Source organism: Acanthisitta chloris, unplaced genomic scaffold, assembly GCF_000695815.1.
Source record: "Acanthisitta chloris isolate BGI_N310 unplaced genomic scaffold, ASM69581v1 scaffold2724, whole genome shotgun sequence".
Taxonomy (NCBI): domain Eukaryota; kingdom Metazoa; phylum Chordata; class Aves; order Passeriformes; family Acanthisittidae; genus Acanthisitta; species Acanthisitta chloris.
Genome location: NW_008667497.1, coordinates 19,860 through 40,312, shown reverse-complemented (window position 1 = coordinate 40,312; position 20,453 = coordinate 19,860). Strand labels below are relative to the sequence as shown.

The 20,453-nt window shown below is 38.9% G+C and overlaps 1 protein-coding gene across 1 annotated transcript in view; it reads left to right on the top strand.

Annotated features, from left to right (window-relative positions):
* ME1 (malic enzyme 1, NADP(+)-dependent, cytosolic) overlaps window positions 1-20,453 on the top strand; it is a 118,909-nt gene that overhangs the window by 84,738 nt on the left and 13,718 nt on the right. Inside the window, 3 exon segments of the mRNA XM_009072510.1 lie at window positions 4,666-4,763; window positions 6,602-6,715; window positions 19,854-19,959. Coding sequence (XP_009070758.1) covers window positions 4,666-4,763; window positions 6,602-6,715; window positions 19,854-19,959 — 318 coding nt within the window.

Below are 20,453 nucleotides of genomic sequence, written 5' to 3'. Positions count from 1 at the left end.
GGAAAGTCACATAAAGTAACTACTAATACTTGATTGCAAGTGTTATTATTTTAATCTTTAAATAATTGAATAATACTTAAGTGCCATGAGCCATTTCTTGCTAATTGAAATTAAACTACATCCAATGTAAATGAAGTTCTCATTCCTGATGTTTTGTGGCTTTTCCCCCATTTTTACACCATTTGTGTATCTGCTGAAAGAATACTCTGTGCTCCAGAGCATTTGTAATGTGCCAACCCCAAAATGCCATGGATTTCTTTGACATATTCATGCTCAGTTGTGCAGTTTACAGTAACAAGTAAGGCTGAAGAATCTTGGACAGAAAACAAAGACTCAGTATAGAATTTCAAGGTGAACCTTGAAATTTCACATCTGCTGTATTTTTACAAGATATGACTCAGCTTCCTAGAGAGATCTATGATGAAGTGTTTGGTGTCTGAGCAGTTGACACTGCTTTAGAAAAATACCCTTTTTTAAACTTGCTGTGGCTGTTCTTCTAGAAATTTGTGGAAAGTAGAATGGTTTTCAAAATCATATCCATGAACAATGTCTGTCTTATTCTGCACACAAGTGATTTTACCTGTGCTCTGTGGGAGAGGAGGTCGAAGCCACTTGTCTCCTTCCTATAGTGATGACAGTCAGAAAAGCAGCAAAATTCTGTTTCTGCTTCATAATGTCCACAAGAAGTGGTTAGGCTTTGGCGGCAGATGGATGTGAATTGCATTTTGATTCTTTTCAAAAACTCGAGTCAGCATTCAGGGTGAAATTTAAGGTCATGGTGTTAGTCTGAGCAGTTCCGGTAAAACAGATCTGCTATTCAGGCTGGTGGTGCTCTCCTTTCAGTAGGAAGGAATCAGGGAAGCTGCTGATGAGGAGTGATGACAACCACTGCCAGCAGCAGTGATAGTGGGTTCAGTAATCTAATAAACTGGGTTATTATCCTTTTTACAGTCAAAAGGCTGAATAAAATCAGTGTGGAGTACTTCTAAATGCCATTTTTAGAGCAGTTCTGTGCAAATTGTGACTTGTGAGAAATGTCATATTTAAGCCTTTATATATTGCTGTTATTTGACCTCATAATGAACATACAGGTAATAATAGCTCACATCCATGCAAATAATCAGTACAAGATGTTATTGACATTCAATGTAGTATTTTATTTCTGTTTCCTGTATGTTTTCTTTTTCTTTAAAACAGAAGATGGTGGTGTAATAGAGTTTGTAGAAGTATCCCAACTGGTGATACTTCATTGTAGTCCATTTTTGTGGCTAACAAACTTAGCAGTAGTTATCAGTCATGATGATAAGAAGAACCCCAGTATTTCCATTTGTTACAAATCTACAGTGTTTCATTCTGTCTGTGTCACTAGAAAGTGGCTCAAAGAGCAGCTTTCATGGCTGGCTGAGAAGCCCTCTGGCGAGGGCAGGGTGCTGTGGTGACCACAACTTCCGCCCTCAAGGGCTGGAAACAGAACCTTACAGTGCTCCAGCTCAGCTTTCCTTTTTGGGAGACCAATCTGTGATCTTAGGAATAAGCCATGTTATGTAGGCTCTTCCTCCTCCTGCCCTGCAAGCACAGCTGTGTAATACAACATAGAAGTAAGAATTTGGCATCCAATGAGACCATGAAATTTTTTTCTTGGTGGTTGTGAGGATTGCTTGGTAGAGTACCAAGGGAAATTGAGAGCGCAGTCTGACTTCTCTCTTTTGTCATTTTTGGGCTTTGCCAATTTGGCAGTTGACAGAGGAAGACTTAGTTTCATCTGGAAAAGAAACAAGCTAGCTCTTGGAGACTGTGGGGTGGAAGTGTCTCAGCCTGATGGTTGTTGTTCCCAAAGCCATGCCTCAGAGGAATAATTTTTTAAGATTTTTTTAATTTAGAAATGAGGGACGGAACAAGTAATAAAAATGACTAAATAACTAAAAATGCCAAGTTTGTATGGTCTAAATATTAAGTGGGCTGAGAACAAGGTGTCCTGTGTTTCTGATGATTGAAGGGAAAAGTCATAATCAAAAGCACGTAGCAAAGTTCTTAGTTCTAAAGACACATGGTTTTTAACTGTTCAGGTGGATTTATTTCAAAAAGTGACTTTCTAACTTTGAAATGTGTTCTTAAATTTTATTAAACATTATTTTGGAAAAAGTAACCATTCTTGAAACTCAGGTGGTCCTACCTGTAAACCACAGATGCAAACCCAGCCTTCAACACCCAAATGATGCCATTTAGGGAGAGGTTTACCCAGTACCATCCTTCTTACTACTTCTGTTCTTTTAACTCCTTAGTGACATGTATTTGAGAATCCAAGGTCTCTGTGCCTTTTTTGAGCATTTCCTTGAGTTTACTGTAGAGATTACTGCAGATCAGCTTTAAAATTTGCCTTGCTTATGAGAAAGTAGACTCATGAATAGCAAATTTAGGGGAGCTGCATGTTGAGGGCAAATATCCAATGTGCAGACTCTTGGCCAAGTGCTTTTGAAGGGCTAGTCATGCCTATTTCACACTTTTTCAGAAGGAAAAATAAGTAGCAATGTGAATTGTCCCCTCAAAAGCAACTGGTTGGCCTGTAGGCAATTGCAATTAGGGCAGTGGTGATAAGGACCAGATTTGTAGGAGCCAGCAGATCTCCTCCTTGCAAGTTCTTGCTGCTTCTCAAAATCATTCATGGCCTCATCCTTGGTTTCCTTGGGTCAATCAGTGGCAATCACTGCCTGGAGAAGGAAGAATCCAATTCTTATTCCTAGAATGGGACATCTCAGGGCTCATGTTCTTCTCCCTGTGGTTCAGCTCTCTCTGAATCAAATAGGCATTATATATCTTCAAAGACTGTTGAAACACATTTATTTTTTTTACTTTTAATACCTAATTGTTAGTGACTGGTACAGCTTTATCAGCCCTGATGAAATCAATGCTCTCTGCTGCTGGTTCTTCAGAATCTTCTATAAAAAAACACATTGACCACATCTCTGCTGCTGGTATCACCTACCTCACTACCCTGTTCCCATCCATAGGATGTCTTTCATAGGGTTCTGTGAACTTGTTTAAAACTAATGCACTTTCTCAGCTTGTTTCCCCATATTTAATGGATCCAAGTTCCTAGCAGGAATAAAGAGTCTGACTGGTTGGTGTTTTTGGTCCACCTTGTGCCAGGCCTTTAATGATGATGATCATTTGTGAAAAATACAGGCTTATTACCTGAAATCAGTAATCCATGAAAGAAAGTCTTCTCCCTCCAATAGACCTTGTTGGGGAGAAGGAGTCACCTTTGGATCAGAACAGCCAGATATCAGGTCCTGGTGACTAAATACAACTTTGTTCAGTATGACAGAAGATGACACCTAGACTCAGCAGTGCTGACAGTTCATCTGCAGTGTAGTGTATAGATTTGGGTGCTGCACTTCAAGAAATAGAAGAAACAGTCCAGAGCATAAAAATGAGTGCTTAGTGTTTTAGAAAAGATAACTTTCTGAAAGAGTGGAAAAATTGGGATTCTTCCACCTAAGAAAAGCAGATTAGGAGGGTACCACTAGTCTTCAAATATAATACATGACTTGCTGCAAAGGGAAAAGAACAGGTTTTCCAGTGGTAGATAAGAGGCAAAAATAAAAGAAGAAGAAAGGAAACATTTAGATTTGAAATTTTCAAAAAGTTACTTCAAAAAGTGCTTTTGAAACACTGAAATAGCTTGCTAAGGAGATCATAAGAGTGTTTGAAAGAAGACATTAGGGACAAGTTAGACAAAGATATGTTGGAATTGCAGAGTTAGAGTTGATCCTGCTACTGTGAACAAGCTTGGGTTAGATGCCTGCTTGAGATCTCTTTATTGCCCTACTTTTTATTGATAGCTGTTTCTCACAATGAGGACCAAAATCTTCCCATTCAAACACAGACCGGTATCTCATTCTTTGTGGTTCTGATTGGGAGAAGAAAGGCCTCCACAGGCTAAATCATAAAACTAAATGTTAGCCTTTTTCCCTGTGTGGCATAACTCAAAGATAGATTTAAAAGATATATCCAATGTTTTAGATGCTAGTAAGCTGGAACCCCTTTCACTATGAGCTGGAGTCCTGAGGGTTTTCAGATGCAATAGGACAGTTGGTGTCTTAAATTAGCAGGCCTTACTCTTTCAGCTAGTTTAGCTTCTCTGTAAATGTTGACAGTTTGCTCTTCTACCCTGATAACCTCCCCATGAGAAATAAAGTTTTATTTTAGTCTTGTATTTCTCTATATTTGAAGTATATCCCCATGAGAAATAAAGTTTTATTTTCGTCTCGCATTTTGCCATCTTTGAAGAATGAAACCAGTATCTTAATTTTCAGTGTCAGTTCTTCAAAATACTTCTGCCTGGGCTCTCACAACCTTCCCCTCTGAAAAAGGTCATAGCCAGAATAGTTTATAAGGCTTTGAATACCTCAGCTATTATTTCCATCCAGTAGAATCAATCCATCATATTTTATTTAAAGTTACTCTGAAAATATTCCAACTTGCATTTAACTTTTGTAAGAATAAACGAGAGCAAACTCCAGTTCCACTCAACTGTTTGTTACTACCCTCAGTACTTCCATCTTTTTAGCCAAAAGGTGCTGATGAATTATTTCAAATGTAACATTTTGTAATTGTTTCCAGAATAACTAAACATATTATCTTTTTTTTTTTTTTTTACCTCAGGAACTGCATCTGTGGCTGTTGCAGGTCTTCTTGCAGCTCTGCGTATCACCAAGAACAGACTATCGGATCACACAGTGTTGTTCCAGGGAGCTGGAGAGGTGTGTATTTTTATACCTCAGGAAAAATTGTATTATGATGGTTTTTCTTAATATTTAATCAACTTATATCTGTCCACCTAACAGGAAGATTAAATGGGTAGAATGATCACTAATACCTACTGAAAGTTGGTTTTTAATTCAAGTGTGAACTTACAGAAAAATCTCTGATCATCTGCTCAAGCCTTGTGTTTTTCATAAGATGTTTTTTGGAGATCTGTTCACTTTTTAGAATTTCTGGTTTTTAGCTCTCCAGCTGTAAATTATTGAACTGCTCTCAATATAAACAAACTGCATTTTTTTGAAAGATGAGGAATTACACCAGAGAAATTCAATTAAATGTATTTACCAGACTCAGTGTTATTTAGTAAGAAGCAGTGCCCCTTCAATTTTATTTTTTTTTGGTTGGTGAATATAGTTTTTCAGTATTCTACATATTGAGCTCATCCATTTATGAAGATTTTTATACACATTATCTTTAATACTAATTTTTCAGTATTAATTTCTAAGCCACTGACACACAAGTGAAGGTTGTACTTATCTGCAGTGTGGCTTGTCATCTCATGTATGAAGTTTACAACCCCATGCAAGCTTCTTTAATTTGATTTAAGATTTGGTGCTGCTGAGATCTGGTCTGTAGTTCTTAGAATGACTTGTATCCACCCATGTCTGGCATATCAGCAACTTTGTATGTCAAGGTCATCCATCTCTCTACAGTTCCTTCCCCTGGTTCTGCTCCATGTTCAACAGAGAGGTGAATCCATGGTCTAATGTTGGGGATTTTTGTTAGCATTGTCAGTGTGCCTGTTGCTGCAAAGAGGTAATGGTAGATGTCATCCCTGCTGCAGGAGCTCATTTTTAATAAAACTACTTATTTCTTAGGGAAAAAAAGGGGAATCTCACTTGATTCTCTGTGAAACTGAATAACACAGAAGAACAAACAGAACCAACCCATAAATATGTATATGAGTTGGTACTCAGAAATACTGAGAGGTCTGTTGGCTCCTTGTGTTGCATGGCTTTCAATCTGTTCCTGTAGGACATTTGATCTGTTGGATGAAATATTATAAAATCCAGTAAAAATTACACACATTTCAGCAAAATATTGATAAGTGAATTCTTCTCGCCCCTGCTGGGAGCACAGCCAAGTCTAGAGTTACGAAACACATGAATAGCAGGTAAAAGGAGACTTACCTGCTTGATGGACATTTTAAAAAAAGAACAAAATATCTTTTAGGACTGCATTTTATTTCTGTCATGCAGACTGTGGTTTCCTTTGGTTTAAAATATAAAAAAAAACCGTAATGACTAAAATAAAATTTCAAAGAAGAAAAAATATTTCATGTATTCTGAGATGATTATCATCAGATGATAGAATGGTTTGGGTTGGAAGGGACCTTAAAGATCTAGTCCCACCCCCCCTGTCATAGGCAGGGAACCTTCCACTAGACCAGGTTACTCAGAGCCCCATCCAACCTGACCTTGAACGTTTCCAGGGCTGGAAGTGTTATTATGTGGAGTAAATGTTAGTTCTAGCATTTTTCATTAGGGTTTAAACATTAATGCACTCTCCACACTGTAAGTGCTGTCTGAAGATTTATCTGCACTAAGATTTATCAACATGATTTAACTTTTATCTGTGCTACTTTTCTACATTTATGGTTTATAATTACCAAATGGTAGGAACAGTTTATTAGGTTTACTTTATGAAAAAATGATGATTTGGTTTTATTGTTAAGTAAAATTAAGAAATGTATTTAAAACAGTGGGTAAAGGAAACGAGAGCAGAGTATTTCTGTCATTTCTAGTTTTCTATACTACTTTTCTTCTTTTTCCTTCAGGCTGCACTGGGGATAGCAAACCTCATTGTTATGGCTATGGAAAAGGAAGGGATATCCAAAGATGCAGCAGCCAAAAGGATATGGATGGTTGACTCAAAAGGATTAATAGTAAAGGTAATGCAATTTTATCATTCCTTTAAATATCATGATAGTTACTTGCACTTTGTAGATAAAGACAAGAACATATTTTTTGTGAAAGCAGCTACAATGATTTCTCTTGACATAACAAGTTGTTTTTCTTTTATAAACCTCATTAAATTAATAACAGACTCCCATGTTACTTCAGGGTGGGAGGTGATTATGCTTGGAGTTCCTGATCTATTTCTATTAGGGATGAGCACATAATGAAGAGAATTTTTCATCAGTTCATTAAAAAATGTGTGAGGAAAGAAATGTTCAACTTACAGGTTTAATATTTCCCATGTTAATATGACTACTATTTCTTAGCACAGTCTTGCACTAAGATGTTTAGATGCATTATTGGGATGGCAGGGAAGTCATCCTTCTGCAAGAACTGAGATACATTGCAACAAATGGCTTTTCTGCATGGTGATACAGCTCATATTGCAGATGTTGTGGTCTGCAGTGCTATCAGCACTGGTCAGAATTTGAAGCTGCTGAGAGACTTCATCAGTCACCCTTACCTCATTCCTTCCATGTGCCAAAATAAAGAAACATATGAATTCCATATGCCAGAATAAAGAAACTGGTATGTTTTAAAAGGTGGTTATGTACTGAATAGTTTGCGAGCTACTTAAAGGAAATGGATGAGAGGCCAGTTGAAAGGCTTTTTTCACCTTGTTGGTTGGTTTGCAGTATTTGTGGTCATCTTTGTTGGAACCACACTCCTGTGCAGTGTTCTTCAGATGTCTAATGGTAAAAACCTTTTGTGGTTCACATGCCTTTGCATCAGGAGGGTGTGTTCTGCAGTCAGTATCTGTGTAGGTTTACTGAACAGCATCACAGCACCTTTCACTCATACTGTTAAAAGGAAAACATCAGGATCATAGACAATGAGATGGGAGAGTATTGCTATGGTCATTTTGGGCATCTCTTGCCACAAGGCACAGAAGTAGCATGATTAGGTACAGAAGAATGGAGGTATTTGCCACTATCTAGGACATAGATTTTATTTCTGGTGGGGGTTTTTTGTTTGTTTACTTTAATGAGTATTTTTAATCCTTTGCATCTAATAATCTGAAAGTGATTTCATGTCCAAACATGGATGACTGAAGGCCTCTGTATTGTCTGTGGCTGTTGAAACCTCGAGGCTGCCCAAGAGGAACGGTGTTCTGCATCGTTTCTTCCACCATAGAGACTGGGATTATCAAGTAATACAACTGAACTAAAATCTCCTCCTGATATGGTTAAGGAGACAAACTGACAGGGGCAGAAGTGTAGGAACTTCACAGCCCTAAGGCAGTAAAACAGGTCTTGGCTGCATGTCTGTCCAGCCGAGGGGGTTAACTAGCCTTTCTTCTCTCTTCTCATTTCTTCTTGCTGCTTCTTTGCACCTCTCACTGCTAATTTGCTAGTTAGCTGAGAAGCTGGGTTGTTGCTCTTGGTTCGCAGCGACTGATTCCTTTCACAGGTTCTAAATTTTTAGTGACTTGGTGACTGCATAGTTTCCTCACCACCTTCTAGCTTCTGCACTCTCAAGCGATGCCAAAACCAATCAGTGTCTCACACAGCCTTGATGTTCCTTTCCTCTGCTTATTCTTCTTGGAGTTTTAATTTGGGTCTTGTCCAAAAGGCAGTCCACTGAATTTCGTGTCCTGCCTGGAGTGTATTTGTGAACTGTTTGTGATAGCCAGACATAACAGCTGTCTGAGGTAGATTAGGGCTGAATTTGTGAGCAGATGTTGATACAAGCAGCAGGAGCCAACAGTGTACTTTTCAGGTCATTGCTTGTGTTCCTGGAAGACCTGGGAGCACCAGTCTTCCCGTCTGCCTCTTCTGGGGGGCTTAAGAATGGCTGTGTTCTTGCTGCTGCATTGAGTGGAGTGCAGAGGCTGCTGGGTCTACAAGCTGGAGATGTGTCAGTGCAAGGCCTGTGTTGGGCATAAGGAAACATGTCCTTAGTCTAGGGCTCTCCAGGTCCTTTATTGGCTGTCTTCTGCAGCAAAATGTTCCCCCTGAAAAGTAAAATTTGTCTTCTGCAGCAAAATGTTCCCCCTGGAAAGTAAAATTAAAAAAAAAAGAAGGAAAAACGAGAAATACCCTCCCCCAAAAGAAAGAAAATACAAAAATCCAATGTAAGCCTCCTGAGATTTAATTGCTGGGAAGTAAATAATTAGGCTAGTCCTGATTCCTTTTTCTGGCCTGAGAGAGAATGCTGTGATTTAGGTCTGCTTAGGAAATTATTTCAGCTTTAGCTGCCTGCAGAAAAGTGCTGCAAGGCTTGAAGGAATTTCCAAACTCTTAGAAATGAGATAAGAGAAGTAAAATGAGAAAAATTTAGGAGATAACTGTGCAATCAGAAGGACTCTGTTGTTAGAAACTTTTTCGTTATTGCAAAGGTAAGCACTGCCAAGCCACAGCATAGATCACCAGCTAACCAACTTCTGCATAAACCAAACTGACACTTCATTCTTGCCACTAAGAAGGTGTATCAATGGAAATCTGTTCAACGAGAGTCCCTTAAAATTTGCCTCACCAAGACCTTCTTGATCAAAAGAGTTTTACTGGAAGCAGTGAGACCTTTCCAGGCCTAGAAATACTCTGATCTGTTGCTTTAGCAGTATGAGATATAACAGAATCTCTGAAGTCTGAGCAATTACTTTGTCCAATTAAACTAATTTTTATGTCATTTTTATTCTATGCTGTCCTTTGATCATTAATTTTGCAATGCATGATTATAGATTTAAACATTGTCTCTCATTTCATCTACTTTCTGTAGTATTTCAACCAGCTCTAACCAAAGAAAAATAACCTTGGAACTTTTGTTGACCTGACTGCAGTTTCCACCTTTTTTCTTCTTCGTCCACCCTCAAAAGCTGCCACGAAGTCACTTATCAGACTGCTGAATTTTTCCTTTGTGGCTTTTTAATTTTAGTTCATGTGCAGCTGTGTTTTCATGTTGCTGTTAATTTTATTTCCCCCCATAGGAACCATCTGTTTTCATTAAACCAAATCTGATGACCAACTTTTCTGCTATGTTGTGGTGAAAGAGATGGTGATGAAGGCTGTGTTTGTTATACTGTCTATAGTTGTGTTGTCCCTCTTGTCCTAGAGACCTTATAGTGTTGTTCGTATCAGTTTTAGGTTGTTGATTGATTTTTTTAAAAACTGTTCAGAATACTTTCACCTTTTTTTCTCCACCTTCTCCACTTTCTCCTTTTGTTCTTTTACCTATTTTTTCTCCAAAGGTGAATGAAGAAGGTTTGCAGATTATAACATCATTGTAATTTTGACATGTAAACTATGTGACTTTTTGAAACTTACTGCCTGATGTATCCCAGTGCATTCAAATGGAAGTTTTAATGTTTAATTAAAAGACACTTTTAAAGTTCCTTCTGTTTACTTTGAGATTATGCTTAAGCACTTGGGACTCAGCTTTAATTCTGAATTTCTGAATTCTGTCACATGATCACATTCTGTCTTACTGATGAATAAATACTTACCTGTATGAACACATCAGTGGGTAGTGTCTCCCACATTCCTGTTCATCCCCATGTTCTCAGTGTTCCCTTTTTCTTTTCATCACACAAATTCTATAAATGTATGATGTGTGGTGAACACATTTTGTGTTGTTTAAAGCCACTATAGTGTCATGTTTAGCTATATGAGTGGCCAAATCTTCACACATGAACTTCAAAGAGAGTAATTTCTTTTGCGTCAAGTTGCTGAGAGGAGAAAGTGATAATCAGTGTTGGGATGTTCACAAGGTTCAGCATTGTCTGAGCATTTTGGTAATGTGGTGCAAAGGCTTCATTTTCTTTCTTTTTCTTTCTTTTTTTTTGAAAGCAATACCAAGAACAAGGTAGGGTGATAGGCAAGATGGTTCTTGGAACTTCCTAGGAATATGATGCAGATAATAAGACATTCTTATTACTTAAAGGGGCTGAGTAGAAGTCCCTCCCACCCTCTGCCAAGGATGGCTGCTCCTCTGCTGAGGATAGATGTGCTGATGGGAGTGTTCCTGGGCTCCCAGACATGCTTCTCTTGCAGGGAACTTTATCTGTCATTGTCAAGGGAGCATTTTTTGTATGCCACCTAATGTCTAGTGTACAAAGGAAATTTCTTCACCCGGGGATGGTCAGGAGTTGGACTTCAATGATCCTCGTGGGTCCCTTCCAACTCAGGATGTTCTATGAATGTCACCTTTAAGAGTATGTCAACATGGAGCAATGTTGCTTTTGACAGTTTTGTACTTTGTGTTTGTAGTTCAGCACAGTAATGCTTGGTCCAGTAGAGTGATTTGTATTTTAAATGTCCACTTAGATGTGTGATCTTATTTCCTGGAAGGCTTCAGGTCATCTGAGTGAAGCCCAAACTGAATGGCAATAGCAAGAACATCATTGAGGTCTGATAGTTGAAGACCTTAAATATGGATCTTTCTAAGAGGACTGAAATAGACCCCAAAACTTAACCAATTTATGTGCTCCTGAATAATTAGAATAATACCCAGGTAATCTTGTAGATAGTCCTCTAAAATGTTTTCATTTTCCCTCCTCCTTCCCACATTTCAATATCCCTGGCAATCTTATTTGGAAAAGGTCCTCACAAGCAATTAACTGGCAGTGGATATGACCCTGATTAAAGTTCATTGTTGAGTCAAAGCTGGGTACGTACGTAGGTCAGTCTTTGCATAGAGAACAATGGAGGAGAAAGGGAGAGATTTGGGACTGACCCCAGAATTTCAGTGCCATATAGGTGTGGTCACCCCCATTACAGTCAGCAGAACTCATATGTGAAAGAGTCTTTAGAGCTCACATTCAAATACCTTGATATTGACCTGAATCCCATCCAGACTGTCTGATTGTTACTGAATTTTCTTATATTCTAGCAATAATCATTCTTTAAAACAAGTTTTTATTTCATTTTAGATACTAACTTGATAGTGGTTTTTTGTTAACTTTTATATATCACTTAATGTTCTGTCTGCCTGTTCTGCTAACTTTTAATTATTTCTAGCTTTGTTTTTATCAACAGTCAATTATCCTGACACTTCCATTCTTGATAAGTTCTTTTATGGCTCACTACAGCTGGCTAGGACTTTTTGTGCAGAAAAACTGACTTACGTCTTAGCAAAGATACAATGCTTTGGGTATCTCCAAGGCATCACAATCACTTAAAAGTTTCTGCCTTATTTTACTCATGCAGCATCTCAATGAAGCAATCCTTGTTTGCTTTGTCAGTTATTCTGATGTCTGGGGAATTAATCTGTGCAATTTCATCTTGCATTTGTTGTGTTCTATATGAAGTATAAGATTTGAACATAGGAAACACGTTAATTTGTCTTGAACACTTGTGGCATTGGTCATGCTTGGTGAGTATGTATGAAAACAAGTGAGGACAAGGCAAAAGGATGATTGTCGGGTCGTTTCCCTAAAAGAGACACCATCAAAATTCACTGTGTTAGCATGTAGCTCTCTGACACTGTTTACATTAGATGTACTGATGAGATGGAGACCTGATTTGGTTTGTGATCTCTTTGCACATGTTTTGTTATTGAAACAAATGATTGTTTTGCTCCATTTGGTTTCTGTTGTTCTGTAGGTTAGGTTTGTGACTTGTTCTGCTGCTCAGATCTTCCTGAAATAATTGTGTTTATAAATTTTGTGCTGCCTGTTAACCATGTGTGCTTATTTACATGGAAAGGGTATAAATTTTACAGGACTTAAACAGCCCTGATCTTCTAACAATGTGTTTTCGAGTCAACACCAGAATTACATTTCTTACCTAAACAGTATGTTTTACTGCCAACCATTATGACATTATCTCCTCCAAATGTTGTGTTTTTTCACACAGTTGGCAGCAAACTGTTTATTATGTCTGTCTCTAAGCTGCCCAGTCTGTTTTTAATGTGCTCTCTTCACCTTTAGGTGTTAGATGATGGGCTCAATCAGGAGGCACTATCACTTTATTATTGGAGCCTCGCTATGGGGATTTGGGAGGGCTTGTATGTCTCTGCTGTCGCTTCCTAAATGAGGTGGCACAGGAGTGCCTGTCATCTGCAGCCCCTTGGGCTTCAGTTAACCCCTGACCAGTGAGTCCATGTCCATGCCTCGACCTGGTTTATTTTGCATTTTGTGGCTCCTCATACATGATGTTGTCCTAGAGTTCTGGCTGGAGGGGTAGGCTGGCCTGTCCCCTCCCAGCCTGCTGTCCATACATCTCCTGTTCCTTCCTTTTCATGCTTCTGGGGGACTCCCAAGCTGAGGTTCCTCAGCTTCCAGTGCTGTCTGAAGTCCCTGCCTAGAGCTCTCCAGGTGGCTCATCAACAACCTTAGACTATGGATTTACTTGTGATGAAAGAGATAAAAAGCCATATAGAGACCATATCCCAACAGGACCATGTTTCACCACCTTCTCCCATGACTCTTAGCCACGTTTGTTTTCCACAACTGCTTTTTTGTTTGTTTTGCTCTTAACTCTGCAGTAGGGAACTCACACAGGAAAAATGCAAGTAAAACCAAAACATTTGCAGTTGGAAATACTATTTACTAATGGACTGCTTTGCTCGCTTGTCTGCAGTTCTCATGCCTTTTGTGGTTCTCATGTCTACAGTACTTAGGAACCTCAAATGAATTTATTAATTTATCTGTGTCCTGATCTCTGTTCTCTTGTTTAAATAAGCCACAGTTGACACAGTCAAATGGAGGCAAGTGTTTATATAAATAGATTTGTGCCTCCCTGGTTGTGAGACGGGATGAGTGCCAGCACCACCTCGAATGTGGGACAGTGCAGTTGTGAGGCTGCTCTGGCTTATTTGCAGCTGCTTCCCAGCTGATGGAAAGAGCAAATCTTGGAGAGCTTCCAGCCCCACCTCTCTCACTCTGCTGGCATAGAGCTCTCTGCTCTTCAGCCCTGGCTCATGGGGCAGCCCTGGCAGAACCAGCTCAAACGGGCCATGGCATTAGGCTTCACATTGGTGGTATTTGTAGGAATTGCCTCCTGTTTTGTAATATCCCATGTAGATGTCTGCTGTGCAGTCTGGTCTCCTGTTTTTACAGCTGTTTTCTATGAATTTTCTCAGGGTTTTATTGATGGGTCATTTTTGTTTGTTATCCGAGGCTCAATTTGGTTCTATAATATGATGATGTGAGTAACTTTCTCTGAAAACTGTGATGTACATTTGCTTAAAGCCTGATCCCTGTAGATAAGACACTGAAACTAAAAACTTCAGAACCCTCCCTGAAACTGAGAACTGCTTTCATTTCAAATCCAACATGCAAGCAAGTTTTTCATAAAATTATTAACTACTGAGTCCTCTTACTTCCTTTTGCTCCTTGAATGGAAAGGTCCTGGTGCCTGAGTGACTATGTTTTACTATTTGTAATAATAATATATAATACCAATTACTGATCCATTAAGGAATATAGACATTGTAGGATTGCCAAGATCTTTCAATCATAAATGTTATAAACATACATAATGTTACCATCAGAGAATGGTGCTATTGTTTCATTATCTCTGCTCTTCATCTGCTGATTTAACACAGTCCACATTGTAATTCGTTTCCTAATAAAGAATTTATCTCATATTACTTTTCATCTGAGATACCACAGTGACTTCTAATGTATCTCTTTTCAGGTTGCTTTGTTCTCTTTTGTTCTAAAATATCCCATAGGTTTCTTGGTACATAATTAGACTGTGATCGAGGCAATACTTTCCCCCTCCAAAGTAATTTCTGGAATTTTCACTGAGTCTTTGGACTTAAGGTTTATTAATCTTTTTGAGTATTATTAATATTCTTAACCTCCAGCATTCTAGCAAAAGTGTATTGCATAGTTCATCTGGGAGCTTGATTATGCATTAAAGATACTATGATTGTCTTCATGGTACATTAGATTTTAGTAGTTTTTTAGTTGGCTGGTTGGTTTCTGTTTTGGTTTATTTCAAGCAAACTTATTGTAATGCCCCTAGCAAATTACTTTTTCTATAAAAGATAAGAAAATCCTATAAGAATACATAGCAATATGAAGTATAAGGAAATGTTGGTGCTTTTTTTATTTATTTCTTAGTATGCTGAATACATTTGGGAAGGTAAATCAAGAAGAAGTAACCTCTTTTTCTAGCTTTATCTTCCTCTTTCAATAGAATGAGTTTGTGAGTTTGTGTCTTCCCCGCTGAATAGCTGCATAGGTATCACATGAAATCTGTTAGTTCATCTATGGATTCAGTGTAGAAGACTTTCTTTTGAGGATTTTGGATTTGGGGTGTGTCACTTGATGCAGGAAAGATACATATATCTTTATGTAGATCTACATATGTTGTACATAATAGAAAACATAATACAACTTAAGACAACTGATCTCTGGCCTAGATGAGTCTTCATGCAGCTCTTTGAACATCAGTGCAATAACATCCTTTGGTAGGAACCCCTAGAAAATCTCTCCCCTGTGTGGTGGGCACTGAAGTCCTTCAGTGAAACAGTGAGAGTGTGTTGAGGCTTGGTGTACTGCAAAGAGCATGTCTTTAAACTGCTGATCTTTCTGACCCCTTTCCATTGAATGAATGAATTTTTAGTAATGCTAAAAGAGCAAGACAGTGAACTTAGAAGACAAATACAAATGTGACTGAAGATGATGCTTCTGCTTAAAAGACTCAGAGCTTCATGCACAGAACCCCAGAGCTCATTCAAATTCTTTCTTAGTATGGACTATTTTGCATTTTTTCTTTTCCTATTAGAAGAAAGGAAGTATCAGTGAGCTGTGTGTCCTGTTAGTATTTTAGGATTATGAAGATGCAGGCAGACCACAGCAATTTCTGATTTATGCTGCCTTGTGTTGATCCTTTACAGCTCATTTCCTAGCAGCAGATAGCCAGAGTAGAAAAGTTGGCTAAGCCAGGGCTGGAAATGGAAATGTCAGAAGATGGGCTCTGTGCTTCTGGAATATGTTTCAATCACAGCAGCTCAACACTGACAGGTCCATCCACTTTGCATCTCTTCAGTGTCAGGAGGGAGACAAGACTGCAAACCACATAAATCCAGAATTGAGACTTCTGCGTTTTGGCTCCAACCTCTTCTTTCAACCACATAAATCCAGAATTGAGACTTCGGCATTTTGGCTCCAACCTCTTCTTTCTGCTGACTGACAAAACCTCCATGATTTCTTATTCCAGATGTAGGTATTCAGGGATGGATGTCTGGAATCTTGTGCTGAATGGACTGGCAGCTCCTTATTTTGAAGGATGGATGTCTGGAATCTTGTGCTGAACGAACTGGCAACCCCTTATTTTGACGTTAAGATGCACAAAACTGAATTGTTTCTTCCTTCCTGCAAGCTATTCCTTGCCCTGCTGGCAGGGCACAGAGGAAAGCTAGCCATGCTCTTGCTGTTGCCTCTCTACTTGGTGGAGAGCAGAATTTAAGAATTTGCCAATTTGGAGAGAAAAAGACAGAGGAAAGCTAGCCATGCTCTTGCTGCTGCCTCTACTTGGTGGAGAGCAGAATGTAAGAATTTGCCAATTTGGAGAGAAGAAGTTTACTATCTAAAGCACTGTCCTCTAAATTATCAGAGTTTTGTAACCAAAACAACTGGCTGGTCATGAAATCTGGGACACTTGCTGGAGAGGTGTTAGGTAGCTCATTTGGGATCACCGAATTAAAAATTAAAAATACATTTCTGACACCTTTCTTATGAGGAAGGGCTGAGACAATTGGGATTGTTCAGCCTAGAGAAAGAAGGCTCCAGGGAGAATTTTTAACAGCCTTCCAGTACCTAAAGGGGCTGGAAGATGGAGAGGGACTTTTTACAAGGGCATGTACTGATAGGTCAAGGGATTATGGCTTTAAACTGAAAGAGGGTCAATCCAGATTACATATGAGGAAGAATTTTTTTACAGTGAGAGTGGTGAGGCACTGGCACAGGTTGCCCAAAAAGTCTGTAGCTGTCCCATCCCTGGAAGTGTTCAAGGCCAAATTGGATGGGTTTTGGAGTAACCTGGGCTGGTAGAAGGTGTCCCTGCCTGTGGCAGAGGGTTTGGGCTAGGTGACCATTAAAAGGTCTCTTCTGACCTAAACCATTCTATGACGCTAATCTACTTTAAATCTCTTCTGACCTAAACCATTCTATGACTCTAATCTACTTTAAAACACATATTAAAATAAAACCCTGACCATAGAATTTCTTTTATAAGCATTTTCCAAGCAAAAATCTGTATGTACATAGCTGTTGTTATTTTTGCTAAGCCGCATAATTTAATATTTCATTCTTAGTTAATGCACTAGAAAAATATTTACTTGGAGACATGATTCATTCTGACTAATGGGATCAAGCCAATTCAGACCAAAGCTGAATAAGGAAATAAATTTCAAATTGTTTGGGGTTTAACTTGGGTTGGGGTTTTTGTTTGGTTGGTTTGGATTTTGGTATTTGCTTTTCTTCGAATGGTAGAATGTCATGTGTGAAATTAAGGGCAGATATAAATTAAGATTAAGCAGAAGTGAATCTGACCTAAGCTGACCCATCTGGCTAGCACTATTCTCACTAGACAGCATAGCAGTGGATCACATCCTGACTGTTTGAGTACCCTTTTCAGTACTCCTTTGTAGCCAATTAAGCAAGAGATGATTGTCAATGTCAGGACTGTAACTGTTTCTGAAAGGATTTTGGTTATTTGTTTTGACCAAAAAAAATGAAAATGAAAGAAATTCAACATTTTCATCCACTAAGATGTCAACCTGACCCACTTGGCTGTTGTGCACTGTGATAAAAGTCAAAGGTCACCTTTCCTGAACTATGTGCCCAGATCCTGGAGCTGCTCAGAACTACCAGCCTGTCACAGCTCTTGAAGGTGATTTCTTTTTTGTGGTATCCCAAGGCATTCTCCTAAACTTTGGGCTTTAAGGCCAGGTCGGAAACTGAATTCCTCAATTAGCAGCATGGTAGGCCGTTAAGGAACCAGCTGAAGAAGCAGCCTGGGATTCAGTGGTGGCACACAGCACCCATTCCTGCCTCCCCAGGAAACCTGCCTCCAAGTCAGGCTCCACTGAGCATTTCAATTCCAACCAGCCAGCAGATTAGAATGAAAAAGTGGCTTTTTTTATAGTGTTTTGGGTTATTCCTAGCAACAAGCTTTTGCCCTGGAAATCATAAAGGGTGTTTGGTTTGTTTTTTTTTTTTCAATTTGCTGACCAAAAAGAAAGCTTCATATTTTTCCCCTGAAAACCTTAAGGAAAATTCCTTCTTTAAAATGAGGTGGGTCGAGATCGTGTGTGCAGACTGTGGGGACACCTGCTGGGATGCTGGGAAACGGCAGACTGCAAAATGCATATTGATGATGGAATGACTCGAACAGGAATATGCCAGAAAACATTAATATTGCAGCATTCCCTCGAGGCTGAGAATTTCACATTGTACCCACAACGGAAGTCAAGTGCTTGTATCCCAATATTGCTGTGTTAATCGCTCGAGGAGAACACTTCAGACCTGCATAAACCCATCCAGACATAAAAATCTGTTGAAGAGAAATCTCTGGAAATGCCTTGTAATCATGAGTGAGCTGGAGAAGCTGGCACCCTGTGAGACAGGCCAGCTCAGGCAGCCCCAGCCACATAACAGCCTTCTGTGGCTTCCTGTGGTACCTTTGGGATGGAAATGCTTTTCTTGCAGCTGGAAATGAAAAATGACCTTTTCTTCTGTCCACGAGCTCTTGCAGTGGCTGTCCTGGGACCAGCAGAGGAGCTTTGGTGATGGGACTGGCACAGCCACTTGTGGCCACATTGCAGAATTGTGATCTGAAATACAGCATTGGCTATTTTTGTTAAAATTGAGCAAAAATGCCATTAAAAAACCCAATCATGGCTTATATCTAATGGTATACACAGCCATAAATAGAGCCAAAATTGTCAAATTCATAGATTTTGGTGGAATTGTGGTATAAATTCAGTTCCAATACTTCAGTGTAATCTTAACTTGCTAAGATTAAGGAAACTTTCATTTTATCAGTTGGAAAAGGTGTGGCTGGGGAGACAATACATCTCTGTCCTATCTATTTGGTAAAAATTACACTTAGCATCAAATTTGCCTCATGTACTTCCCTATATATCTGTTTATTCTGCTTCTTGATGTCTAAAATTGTCAAGATGTTTGAGGGGCTGGAACTGTCTTCTAGATTTGTGTTTGAAAAGTGCCTTTGCAGTGATGTTTTCTGCAGGCACAAGACTAAAGCAAGGGGTAGAAGTGTACTCATTTTAAACCCTTCTGCTGAAATTTTCAGATGCTCCATGTGTTTAGACAACTAATACAGTTTTCACAAGTTCTGGCCCCTTCTTGCCCTGCACTCCCCTTTGCTTACACTGAGCTCAAATCCTCTTTGCAGCCCAGTCAACAATGATACTCTACAGCCCTTTCTCCTGCATCTGTCATACTCCTTGTTGGGCATTGGTGGGTGGAAATTGCTGGTACAGATCAGGGTGAAAGTTATTTCTCAGCTAAGTCAATTTTGTTAAAGCAAAAACGGTGCACCAGACATCTGGTTAGAGTTATTTTTATTCCATCTTTAATAATGAACGACTTAAATATGAAAAATGTGAAGCAAAATACAGGCTCCCCTATAGTTCATATACTCCCTCCATATAGTCTCTGTACTTCTAGACAAGAGCAGAGCTGGAAAAGCTAGGAGAAACTATTTCTGTGTTGCTGTTAGGAACCCATTCCCTGCTTCTCCCCCCTTCATCATATCCATACTGTTTATTCTACAAATATATTTATGCTTTATCATTAGCAATTTTAAGCGTTTGACCAAATGCTGACGTGTAAAACAGCTTTAAGAATGTTTCAGAGAAGTAATTAATGGTGTTTTCATATAGTTCATTCATATGGTTTCATATAGTTACAGTGATGTTCTACAGCTGTCATGAATTGAAAGGCAAATTATTGAATTTATCTAATGCTTAGGGTCTTAAATTACCCTAAGCATGTTAGCTGTACACAGTGTAACTTTGTCTAATATTATGGATGCAAGAGTAGAAATGGAAATAGGACATGTTAAACCAGATACTTTGTAAACTGATTATCCCAGGATATTAGGTTCCATTAAACTTAAAATAAATGTATTTTTCTTTTTATTCCTTGCTCAGGGCCGTGCCTCGTTAACGTCTGAGAAACAGCATTTTGCCCACGAACATGCTGAAATGAAAAATCTAGAAGACATTGTTAAAGATATAAAACCATCTGTGCTAATAGGTAATTTCTTTTACTTTAAAGCAATGACCTTGTTCTTTGTCGGAAAAAAAATGGGGATGTGGCTTTGTCTGAAGACAAGATCAGGTTCCTCTGAACAGAGTTTACCTTTGTGTGTTTCTAGAAAACACTGGGTGCATAATGGACTCTATTAAGCAACTGAACAAATAGGAACTATCCAAGCATGTAACATTGCTTTCACTCTGAGCCATCCATTTTACAGGGGGAATAATGTGAGTTGCTTTAAACATCTGATGGAGAACCTTATCACCTTCCTAAATTACGTCTGATTTAATGTGGACGGGGTAATACAAATAACCTCAGACTTAGACTGAGAAAACTGAGCTGAGCACATATAAAGCTGTGCAAATATAAGCATCCTGTATCTGAGCCTTCTTTTCCCTCATATTTAGGTCTCACAGTCCTTTATGCAGACCAAAATGCAGATTCTATAAGGATTTATTTTTTTGCAATCTCAGTGACAGATTGCTCAGCTC